General features: G+C 40.9%; 1 protein-coding gene across 1 annotated transcript in view; it reads right to left on the bottom strand.

Moving 5' to 3' along the window:
- Positions 1–12,395, bottom strand: part of LOC131104687 (cadherin-4-like) — a 215,436-nt gene that overhangs the window by 17,809 nt on the left and 185,232 nt on the right. Inside the window, exons 8-11 of the mRNA XM_058052161.2 lie at positions 11,750–11,922; positions 8,493–8,630; positions 3,684–3,869; positions 231–487 (exon numbers count right to left, since the gene is read on the bottom strand). Of these exons, the coding sequence (XP_057908144.2) occupies positions 231–487; positions 3,684–3,869; positions 8,493–8,630; positions 11,750–11,922 (754 nt within the window). The remainder of the gene's footprint in view (positions 1–230; positions 488–3,683; positions 3,870–8,492; positions 8,631–11,749; positions 11,923–12,395) is intronic.

Below are 12,395 nucleotides of genomic sequence, written 5' to 3'. Positions count from 1 at the left end.
AATTGTGCGTCACAGCGTGCCACCACGTGCCAATCACATAATCTTTGTCGCGAACTGGCACCGGCCCAGTGGACTTCTAGCATTAGCAAATTTTAATTAATAACGGTGTGATACGAGCAGAACGTCAAGGCTCAGTCTGGCAATGTTTTTCAATGTAATAGTCATCCATTTGAAAAGAGCAAATATGACATCTGTATAATTCCAGTTATTGGATATAGCGTATGTCATACCTGATTGTCTGCTGCATTTGTAGTCGGTCAGGATCTGACGCTGAGAAGGTCGTCAGGCTTGTGCCAGCAGGAACACCCTCGGCAAATCTGATGTGTTTCGGGTTTGTGGGAAAATAAGGGGATTCATTGACGTCCTGCACAGATATGGTTACCCCTGCTGTAGACTGAAGGGAGGACTGGATTCCACTCGCCAAATGGGCCTGGTTAGACACCACCACTGTCAGCATGAAGGCTCTGTTCATCTCAAAGTCAACCGGCTGGAAGAAGAGTGGAGAGAGTCGAGGATTACTTTGAGTAAATACTTTTAGTAATTTACTGGCCAAACACGGAGCGTCAAGAGTGAATACATAATGAGCATTTTCTTTAAACACAAATAAGGAAAATGATGATGTACTCGTTTCATACTTGTATCTAGCAAAAATGCATTATCCGTAACGGATACTCATTTATAACGAGTATCCGACTCATCCCGTGTAGTCACATCAACTAGACAGCCTGTCAACACCCTTTGTGAGTGTGTGTGTTTGTGTGAGCTATGGAAGACAGCTTCTATATGAGCTAAGAGTGACAGTTATGTATTTTCCTAATGAAGACTACATGTTTAGGTTGAAAAGCCAGCAGTGAGCAAATACATAAAAATAAGATCAATGTGCAGATTGTAAGTAAAGTGGTGCATCTTTAAATAGGCGAGTGATGATTACTTCCCCAAGGCTTCTTTCTGCAGGGTGTGATGGTGATGCTAATGAGATACAGCATCTGTATGGAGTGCTTTCAGCGGACATACAGTAGAGTGTGTGATATTTAAATTACTAATAAGACCTCTTTGTTGACAACACATCTAAATGTTTGTGTGTATGTTAGCAGCGAGTAAATGGAAGCGCATATTGTATGACCCCATGGTGCACATAAGTACATTTATAGCCTAACCACGTTAACATAAGCATATATTGAAGCAGAAAACACCCCTCTTCCGGTGTATAAGACGTTACTGTCTTATACTTTACACACCAGCCTGTGGCGTGTACAGTGATACAGCTAGAACTTTATGGCTAAAAAATACATTTCCTATGATGCTTAGACTGTAGCAGACCTCGGACATGCTGGAGGGATTATGTCTCACAGCTGGCCTGGGAGACTGGGAAGACTGGGAAAACCTAGTGAGACTGCTGCCCTTGCGAATCGGACCCGCATTAGCGGAAAAAAATGGATGGATTGGCTTAGAGTGCAGTTTCAGGAACTATTTACATGAAAGAGTGAAGTGGCTGCTAATATCACATTTTGAAGTTTTATGCAGCATGACACATCTTAAGTAGTTTTGATCAAGTGGAGAATTACTACAGCTTTTGTTTGGACTGCCAACCGTCCACTATCACCAGCGGGTTTCGGAAGACTACTTGCGTGATGAAGAGGATATCTCGAGTAAATGGCTAATTTGCCACAAGACAAAAGTGACTCCAAGAGCAACGACGAAAGAGGGAGACTGACAAAGTGTGTGACAAAGGATTTATGAAGCTGTTCAGTTGTGGTGCAGAAGATGAGTTTAGTGGTTTTAGTTGCAGTAGAAAGACTGTGATTAATTACTTTTCTGGTAGGCTACTTTTTGTACGATGTTTGTACAGTATGCCATGCTAGATGCACTGTTCTGCATTGTTTAAAAGAATCGTTCAATGTAACATCTTTCTGTGTACTAAATGTCCCATGTCAAGAAACAATACAAGCAGTTGATGTTTGCTAAATACAAGGATGGAGAGTTTTGAACCAGTCATGATGTGCTATACATATCACTATATTGACAGTGACTACAAAAAGTGCCAAAAAAACCCCAACTTATTAGGAAAGCAGGAAGTGAACAAATGTAGCAGTTACTGATTGTAAAAGTACCAGATGGAGGGGTAGGATTTTATAAGCTTTGCTTCTTCCTACTCCTTTTGGACATGTGGAACTGTGAACTGATTATGTGATGAACTCAATTTTAATCTGATGCATGTTCAAATGAAATAAAAACATTACCATTACCATTGCCATGTGGACATTTACTTGCAGATTGCAGACAGTTACGGGCTGTATACTGTATATATTTTTTTTCCCCAAGTTTAGTGGGTGCGGCTTACATACCAGTACACCCTAAGGTTCAGAAATCACAGTAATTTATTCTGCCTCTGTCAAAAATTTATCGTTGGCAACCTTCTAACCCGCTCATTACGACACTCTCCAAAATGTATCTTTGTCTCACTTCATTCCTCCTTTTTATTCCCATTTTTCATGTTGATCATTATCTACTATTTACGTACATATCTTAATGACTCAGTCCAAACCAAGAGGCTTCTGTTGCATTAGTATTTTCACATTTGTCCTTCTATTGGCAAAACCATTACCCGCATGCTGAAATGGGAATGTCTTTTCATCGTGTCCACTGAGAGCTGTGTAAATGTGACATGTTTTGGTTAAGACCTTAGCCTTTGTTTACAGAAGAACTCTTTGTGCTCCATGGGGAATTGTGGATACCTGGTTGCGGTGGCATCTCAAGTGTATGTATGTGCTAGCAGCACACTGGTAAAAATAAGTGATTTTTACAATATCTTGATTTTAGCTATCGCATTCAGTCTCATGTGAAACATTGCACGTTACGTTTCTTGATCTAAAACTCTTTGTTTACTTGTTGAGGCAGTCTAGTTCTTGTCATTCCCAGGGGGTGTCCCATCTCTTATTTCATGATTTCCTGACAACATCCCCCGGGTCCCTATGGAAGCTGGCGGCTATTTGGCTGCCTGTTGAATTTTACATCAGGGAGGGTGAGGGATGGACTATAAAAGGTAGTCATCTAGAGATAATGAAGAGAAGCAAAATGCCAACGTGCACTCCTCAAGGTGATGGGGGAATCACAGAAAATGCTATCATTTATTTAGCATTATTGGCTGATGTGAGATGAGATTTCTGGAATCTGTCCATTGTAAAGAAGTTATTTCTGCAGAATCTTCACATTTGATGAACACACGCCTGTAAGACAGAACACACAACTACACACTACACTGCCCGTTTGCTTTTATGGTAAATGTGTTAAACAAGCCAGTACAACCTTCGTCCGGTTGGCTGAACACAGCAACATGACAAAGCATTCCTGTCGCTGTTGTTCTCTACAGCAGGTAGCTCATTATAAGTGGATAAAAACTGCTGCCTTTGTAATTGTGAAATCAATACCTTATTTGCTACAGTGGTCTTGCTAGCCCCTGTGTCAATGTGTGAGTTTTTAAGAAAGACTTCCACTCCCTCACTTTGGACAAGAGGGGTCATTCCAAAGGCAAAAACTCCAGTCTGTGTCTACTCAACTCTGCATTGAGTTGCTATTCAATTGAATACGTTGATAACAAGTGACTTGACATTTGGAATAACAGAAAGAATAATGATGTGATAATGACCTCTGACTCTGCAGAGTGAAAGTGGCTACTGTCTTACCTTTACCACCGTCACCATGCCATCATTGGTTACAGGGTCAGTGCGAATGGTGAAGTGGCCAGATGGATCTCCACTGATGATCCTGTAAATGGCGTTCCAGTTCGGGGAATGCGGTTGGTCGGCATCTATCACCGTCAGATTAGCCACCACTACATCCACACGATTTTCAGGAACCTCACCGGAAAACTGCAGAAATTGGGACAAATGTTACTTCAAAATCATTTATTTTGACAAATGTTCTTTTGGTTTGTATTGAGCGGTTGCAGTGTGGCAATTTCGTCAAAAAAGCCTATTTTTCTCTTCCATTTCTCTTAAGTGAAGCAGTCGTCCTTGTAGCTTTTCGGGTATAGTGAGTTTAATGATCCTGCTTTCGGTACTGCTGAGTTGCAAACAAGCGGTAAACACAATTGCACACGGGAAATGCACATGCACACACAGGAGTCTTGTCTGAAAGTTTTCTGCTTTTTTCTGCACCAGCCCTCATTCATGCACACTAATGTCCTGTTCCTTAGACAAAAAAAAAAAGTGCAGAAACAAAGCGAAACCACCAGTGGAGGAGGTCAAACATCTGTTTGAGTGTATTTGAGTGGCTTTTAGCTGTCCCCTCACTGTGCAAACGCATGTGCTACGTCCTGATAAGCCTGACAACGAGTGAGCTGCTGTCTGTCAGATGTCTGTTATGGTAGGGATTGACCAAAGTCACACAGGCTCAGGGGATAAAGACGAACCAGAGGCGGCGGTGTGCCTCTCAGCTATAACTGGGGCCCCACCCCCACGAAGCAACCCTACCACTCAGAAGCGATCACACATGGTCGGATTGTGATTTATGTTCTTGCGTCAACCGGCATGAAGCATCACAGCGTCACCGTGTCACCATGGTTAACAAACATAGTTGAAGACACTGAGCCCGCTTATATGAGTGTATGATATCAAAGCAAAGCCCCAGACCAAACACTCGAACGGGTCATAATTCCTTCGCATCAACCAGCAAACAGCCAACAGCTGAGTGTGGATTAGGGCCCTACGTCTGCAGAGCTGTGCAGAGACATTCTTAAGACAATGCACAGGTTCCGGTTGTCCTAAAGCACTGCCCACATGGGGATCAGTAGCAGTCTGTTGTAGGCTGCAGTCTGAACATGTGTGTAATCGTGTTGTTTTTTTTAACAATGTTTTCTTCACGGACGTCTGATAACCAGTTCAATAAAATCAAGTAGTATCAGGTCTGTTTGCATACAGCAATGACCAGGGCTCTCCGGTCTTCCCTGTCATCCACACTGTGTATAAATTTGTTTGTTGTCTACCTTGAGCTTACTTTTCCTTCTAGTTTTTTCTTCTCGTTTTCCGATATCAACCGATACCGACATCACCAACATCACATATATTTTTATAGCAGTGTTTGTCAATTATTTTCTGTAATGCCCCCCCAAAAGACAGAACTTTTTTAGCGCCACCCCGATTTGAAATACTAGAGAAAGTGATAATATGTATTCATTTATCTGTACTGTACAGACTCAACTTGAAACTGAAACCAGGGAAATGCAAAACAAATGGAGAATATACAAGGTTGATGTAGTACGCTCAGCGCTCAACGCGGGATCTCTTCCTGTTTCCCAGAGTGCTTTGCTGTACTGTTGTTGTAAATGGCGAATAGATTATTAATAGTTTCAAGGTCACATAGTTGTTGGTTATTATGCATTATTTGGTAGTAGTCTTGTCTGTTTTTATCTACATATTACATTGCTAGGTGATGTTTCAGCACTTGTTAAGACAACATGAGTTAGAATGGTAGGTGGAATATTAGCCCGCCTGCGATTTCAATGAAGATGGTGAGTTCATTATGACCTCTAACATCGCTCGCCTTGTTCATATTACATTGCTGTGTGATGTTTTAGCACTTTCATTAAGACAACGCAAGTTAGAACGGTAAGTGGAATATTAGCCCGTCTGCGATTTCAATGAAGATGGTGAGTTCATTATGACCTCTAACATTGCTCTCCTTGTTTTAGTGGGGCTTAATGTCCTTAAGAGCAACAAAGTTTTAACTGCATTTTGCTGCAATCTTCACAAATGTAATGATAACTCTATGTGCTCTACATCAGTTCTCATGAAGGGAAACTCCTGATACCGATATCAACCGATATCAGATTGGCTTTTTATTATAAATTAAAGTTATTTTTCATTATTATAAATAAATTGATGCTGAACATGTCATTATTGGAAAAAAATGCAAAACGTCTCAGCTAAACCTTTGACAGCTTGACACAAACTACGTCAATCAATACCAGTGTGTTTGATCACTTGGCAAACCTATTGGTGATTGACTTTTATTATTTATTATTCAATTCATATCATTAGTTAAACTACAGATAAACATGATCACTATCTTTGCAGAATCTGACTAATTGTACACAGACCCTCAAATCATTCAATATGTATGACGACAGACCTCAAATGGCACGTCAGCTCCCGGGATTTGCTGTTTCAGGATAATACCACCCTGCAGCACATGCATATTTTTGTAGAATGCTGTTAAAGAAACAAACGGGACCTTTATCTGGGTTACTGCTGATAACCAGTTGTGTTGCGATTTGATGTTTAGCGGTAAATCCTGAGGCATACCTCTGATTGTGATAGACTGCATGAACAAATAGTCAGAGATTTTAAATATTCGATCACGTCTGTTTGAACAACAGACAAAAATGCCGTGGTGCATGCCTTTATACACAAACACCACCCTTTCCACCATGAAAAAGAGGTCAGCTTTTGATAAGCATGATTAAATATTAATCATACACATTAAGTGAAAAAAATCCCCAAACTGTGTATTTCTGGGACACCCAAAACACCTATGGGGTTTATTGCAAACACTTAATATTTGCATAATGGCGTGCCTTCTCAGCCAAATGTTTTTTGGCCAACCCACCACTGTGATTTATGATGTGATTGGGTGGAATTGCTCTGCTCATGGTGACTCTGATACCGCCACTAAATTTTATCATCAATAACCATGATAGCAATAACTTTGCTGTTTGGCAATGATGAAAATGCACTTAAACTGAAAGTTGGAGAGCACTAATCTTTTACTGGCCACCAACATCAATACACCACCGTCACAGGAGACTCTTAATGCAGGGAAAGGAGTGTGTCCAGACATGAAGGGCCTCTGATTTACAATGCCTGTGCTTTATCACACTCGCTAAAAAAATTGCTCCTGAAATTGAATAATTGTTCATTTGCTCATAGCTTCATTCTTCTTACAACCTTTTGTTTAAGCGTCTGCACCAGTCAGCCAGCTTTTTAAAATTCTTTTAATCTTCGCCTACACTTGCTCGGAACATATCCTTTACGCGCACTAACCAGTCATATGCGGTCAGGGGAAGCAGATGAGGCAGAACCTCATTTGGCATTATGAGAAAACATGAGTGTGCAAGCCCCACCCACTGTCTGAGTCCACATTGAGTCGGTTCATGACGTTTACAAGTTTCTGTCTGTCAGCATGCCAAATGCTAATGCTAAGACCTCTGCTACCACCTCAAAGAGCCGCCTAATACGGCCGAGCTCAGCGCCTCGGCGCCCCACGGGCCTGTTGCTCACTTCCCCGCACCAGGAGCCAAGAAAGAGTTCACGCTAGAGATGGCAACACTTGTAACATCCAATCAATAACAACACATCCAATTGGTTCCACTTTCCAGCTCCTGCTCCGGCATGAACATTTAGCAGAAATAAATGATTACTGCCCACTAAGGGAGTATGATAAAGTACAGCACACTTTGTAATAACACTAAATCTCCTGCTGTGCTAATTAATTCATTTATGGTACTGCTGAACTGACCCACCCCCTGCACTGGTATGATACATTACTTACAGTACATTAGTTTAGGCTTTTAATTTTTACCTCACACCCTATAACGACCTTCTCTAATGTAATCATTATTCTAAATATGACTATCGTGACAACAATCATTAACCATTTTTCTAGCTCCGGGTTTATTGCTGATGAAAATCAATGATATGGATTAGTCTTTTCCTTGTGTGTGTGGGTGTGTTTTCTACAAGAGAAAGTAGGTTTGTTCCTTGAGAGACTCTGCTGTCTTAGTTTAAACATTCATGCGATAGCCAGTTGTTGTTGATTCATTGCCATTGTCCTTCTGTCATATTCTTGTTCATAATACGTACAAGTTTTTTTTTTTTCTCAAGTGTCTTCTTAAGGAACGTTTATGTCAGATTCCTAATGACCTATGCTCATACACCAATGTTGGAAGCTTGAAGGGGACCTATAATGCTCATTTTTTGACCCTTTGTATTGAGTTGTGGACTCCTTTAGAGCAGCTACACACAATAACCCGCACAGAAAACAATCTAGATCTTCCAGAATCTGCACCTATTTCAACTGTATTTTTTCTTGTGTTTCCACGGCCTGCCTCCGCTGTGATTGGTCACACGCCCAAAGTGCTACCCAACTACGAACCATGCTTTGTAATATAGAGAGTATAGGAGTTGATAATAAATGAATAAAGTCTTTGGGGAGATGATTAAAAAGTGGCTGGAAACCCCTGACTATGAACTCAGAGTGGTAACGTAGCATATAAGAAACTCTTTGTTCTTAATCGCCCATACGAAATTTGGTTAGGAAAATGCTGACTACTTGACATTGCCGCGGATATTAAGACTGAGATGCGTGTCACTTCCCGGATGCATTGTGTTCACATTTTCATGTCAAATCTTTTTGGTAATGTGACTAATGTGAACAACTACACAGAAAATGCAAATTGGGCATCATCATATCTGAAAAAAATTGAAACCACTCACTGTTCTGGAGGTCAGCATGGGGGGGTTGTCGTTGATGTCGGAGACAGAGATGATGGCGGTGGCTGTGTTGGACAAGCCAAAATTCAGGTTCCCCTCCATGTCTGTGGCTTGAACGATTATAGTATACTGGGACACTTTCTGTGAAAGGGAAAAAAGTATTTGGTTTTATTTTAATGTCCAAAAATCTTAGCTATTTGTCACTAGTTAGGGCAAATTGCACATATTTGAAAGTCTTTGTGCTATCTGAGAGCTCCTGCAGCATTGTTATCGCAAGCTTCACCTACTCTGTGCCACTGATGGACAGATGTGGTGACAATGACACAGCAGACAGAGATTAATAGACGATCTGAGAAGCGATAGAATTAGGAATGATAAATGTTATTCCATCGCCTGAATGACACAATGTCACTTACCTGGAAGATGAAAAATGTGGCACTTGTAGTTTTGTACTGGGGCATATTTGTGATTTGTGCAGCCCCCTCCCTTCCTTGCCAACCTTTTTTCCACTTTTTTCCCTCCCTTCTCTTCGCCTCATCTGCCTTTCCTGTTGTCCCACGGTGTGGATAATGGACAACGGGAAGGATGGGGCCCAACCACCGACTCTCTGGATAATGTGTCTTGTCACTGAGATTCCCAATTACATACCCAGTGTCTTGCTAACCTGCTAATTACAGAGTAAATATCCCATTTAGGCCATGACACCGCGTCAGGAGGATTAGACAGCGCCTCTTGGTTCCTCTCCTCTTGATGCTCGATGTGATGCTCAACTTCATGCGCACGCTCTCATTACCACACGTGCACAAACAACAGCACTCGCAAACGTACATGAGCAGACACACACACATCTCTCTTATTAATAGGTGGTGTGTGTTTGATTGTCCCATCAGCCGGTATACACATGTACACAGCACTCACGCTAATTAGACAAGGGAGTTATTATGTAGAGCTCCTCTGAACCTCTCTGCATTTGCAACAGTGCTGCAGCAAACCCAGTTTCTCTAGAGGACTGAGGTCTATTACTGTCAACATACTTTTAAAGGTCCACAACAGACCCATGGAGACCTTTAGAATAGATTCAGTGTGGGAGTCTGGAAGACAGATAAAGATATTTCCGAAGGAAGTTGAGGGTGAGAAATAGTTGGGGATACATTGCAGGTGAAAGATATTATCAATTATATGCTTTATGTATTTTTTTTTTTTGTCAAACAAGCCCAACATGCATAGAAACCGGGGAAAAAATTAAGCACAGAAAGTTTCACAGTTTCAAATGGCTTAAGTGGATCAAGATAACACAGCAGTAAGTTTAATGTCGGTCATTTGGAATATAATAATACCATTCATTCATTCATTTTCTACCGCTTTTCCTCACGAGGTTCGCGGGGGGTGCTGGAGCCTATCCCAGCTGTCTTCGGGCGAGCGGCGGGGTACACCCTGGACTGGTCGCCAGCCAATCACAGGGCAAATATAGACAAACAACCATTCACACTCACATTCATACCTATGGACAATTTGGAGTGGCCAATTAACCTAGCATGTTTTTGGAATGTGGGAGGAAACCGCAGTACCCGGAGAAAACCCGGGGAGAACATGCAAACTCCACACAGAGATAGCCGAGGGTGGAATTGAACCCTGGTCTCCTAGCTGTGAGGTCTGCGCGTTAACCACCGTGCTGCCCATAATAATACCATAATAATGATAATCATAGCATATGAAATAGTATAGAACTCAAGGAAAAGAATAAACCAACAATTTGTTTATGTTGTATCGTTGATGACTAGATTACACTAGAGAAAAGTGTAATCTGAGAAAGATAAGCTCCTTCATCTATGCTCAGACATGCAGAAATAACTCTCAATGTTTGTGTGTGTGTGAGCCGAGAGAGCGCTTGTGTATTAGGGGTAGAAGTTTAATCCCACATTAGCAATGACTAGCTGTATTAACAGTGTACAGATAAACAGAGTAAAAATACGATTGAGACGTTCAGCGGGGACATTTCTCTTCTTTGTGTTGCTTTTCCAGCTATTCGAAAACTCTCCCATCTTTAAAGTCATTTATTCTAGTTACTCCTTACTTTTCCATATTTCTCCAATGTAGTGATTACATGTATGTTTTTGGTTGGCAGACAGGTGTCAAGGACATTTTTTCTCCAATATTTCCACTCTATCGTGACTGCACGTGCATGAGACACAGCATGATGTGTGGTTAATAGGTCTGTCAGTGGTGACAGGTGGAGGGGGGGGGGATCTGTCTCGCAGCCATGTCTCTGCCACATCCAGGACACCAAAATAAACACATTTTTTGATCATGTCACGTTTATGGCTCCACAAACCAAGATGACCGTTCAAGAAAGCCATTTATTTTAGAAAAAAAAGTGAAAGTGTTTGTGAGTGTCCTGACATTACCTGTCACATGCCCAGTTAGTCGTCAAAGTACAGATGTTGTGTTTGTGTCCCTAATGTTTATACATACTGATGTTTTATGTTTGCTCAAATATTTCGAATATTTATTATTATTTTTATTATTGGGCGATGTTTTCTATATACCGGTATAACCGTTATAGAGTCTTCCATTGATAGGAAAATACCGGTATAAATAATAAACATCAACAAGCTGAGTTGTGCGGTGAATTTTGATACATAAGATGAATAAAATCCTGTCATTGTGAGGACAAAGAACATTCTCACTATAAAGCAAAAAAAAAATGACAATAAACACCAGCAAAGGTTGGCGGCAATTCAGAGTGAATAGTGAATAGAAGCTAGCGGGGTTAGCTTAGTTTAGCATGTTGGTGTTGTTGCGTACGTCACTTGCGCTAAATGAGTTTTCAGTCTAACTGTGTAAACAAGAATGTGATAAAACTATCTACATATTCAGATGGAAATTCATTGGTGACTAAATCTTTTATTTCACTTCTTTCACAATAACAGACATTACAGTTTGTAGAATTTTTTCTAGCAATGTGTGCATCCCACTAGAAAAGTTAGCTACTTGCTTAGCAATAAATACATGTCTGTATTCATTATATTGGTTAAGTTTTGTATCTTTTTATACAACATTCTGATTAATGAAAATTTTATAGTCATTTTGTAATACATCCTAAAAAAAAATAAAAAAAAATATACATAATAGCTTAATCTTAAATTGGAGGTTACCAAAGTGGATTACGCATACTTCTGAAGCTATGCTAACTGCCTTAGTTGATACGTGAATAAAAACAACAACCGACATAGGTAAGTATATGCTTCTAGTAGACCTACCTCTCGATCCAGACCAGGTGCCACCGTCACAATATCCCCCGTCTCACTATTGATGGTGAACATGTTTGGGATGGGGCTATGCGGCGTCTGGGACAGGATACGATAGCGCACCATTCCGTTTGCCGTTGTGTTGTCATCAGCATCGAAGGCGGAAAGATGCATGACATAGGTTCCTGATGAAGAAACACATTTTTTTTGTCATATCTGTGTTGAACAACTTTTCTAAATAAAACACTGCACATAAACAGAATATGACAAAAGTATAAATAACCGGCAGGCGGTAGAATAAGAGACAATAACTCTAAACCAGTGCAATGTTTAATTATGCAGGTTTGTTTTCCTTCCTCTACAACTCTCACGCAACTGTGAAGAATTGCTCCCCGTCATCCAATCTCCATCTCTCCCTCCTTGCTCTCCCTCACCCGAAGTCACTTCTAATTGGTTGTGATAGTGATATCACAGTAGTGACGGCGCCTGTCCGAGGATAATTGTAACCACAGCTCCTATTTCAAACTTCATTACATTTCAAAGCAACAATTTGTAAATGACGGCCCACTGAGGCCACAGGGAGCACTCAGTGGGGCCTCCCAGCAAGAATTAAGAATGGAGTGAGTGATGAAAAGAAGAGAAAAAAAAAACAGCATAG

This window comes from Doryrhamphus excisus, linkage group LG15 (assembly GCF_037039965.1).
Source record: "Doryrhamphus excisus strain RoL-2023G ecotype Guam linkage group LG15, RoL_Dexc_Guam_v1.1, whole genome shotgun sequence".
Lineage (NCBI taxonomy): Eukaryota > Metazoa > Chordata > Actinopteri > Syngnathiformes > Syngnathidae > Doryrhamphus > Doryrhamphus excisus.
This window is presented reverse-complemented; position numbering and strand designations above follow the sequence as displayed.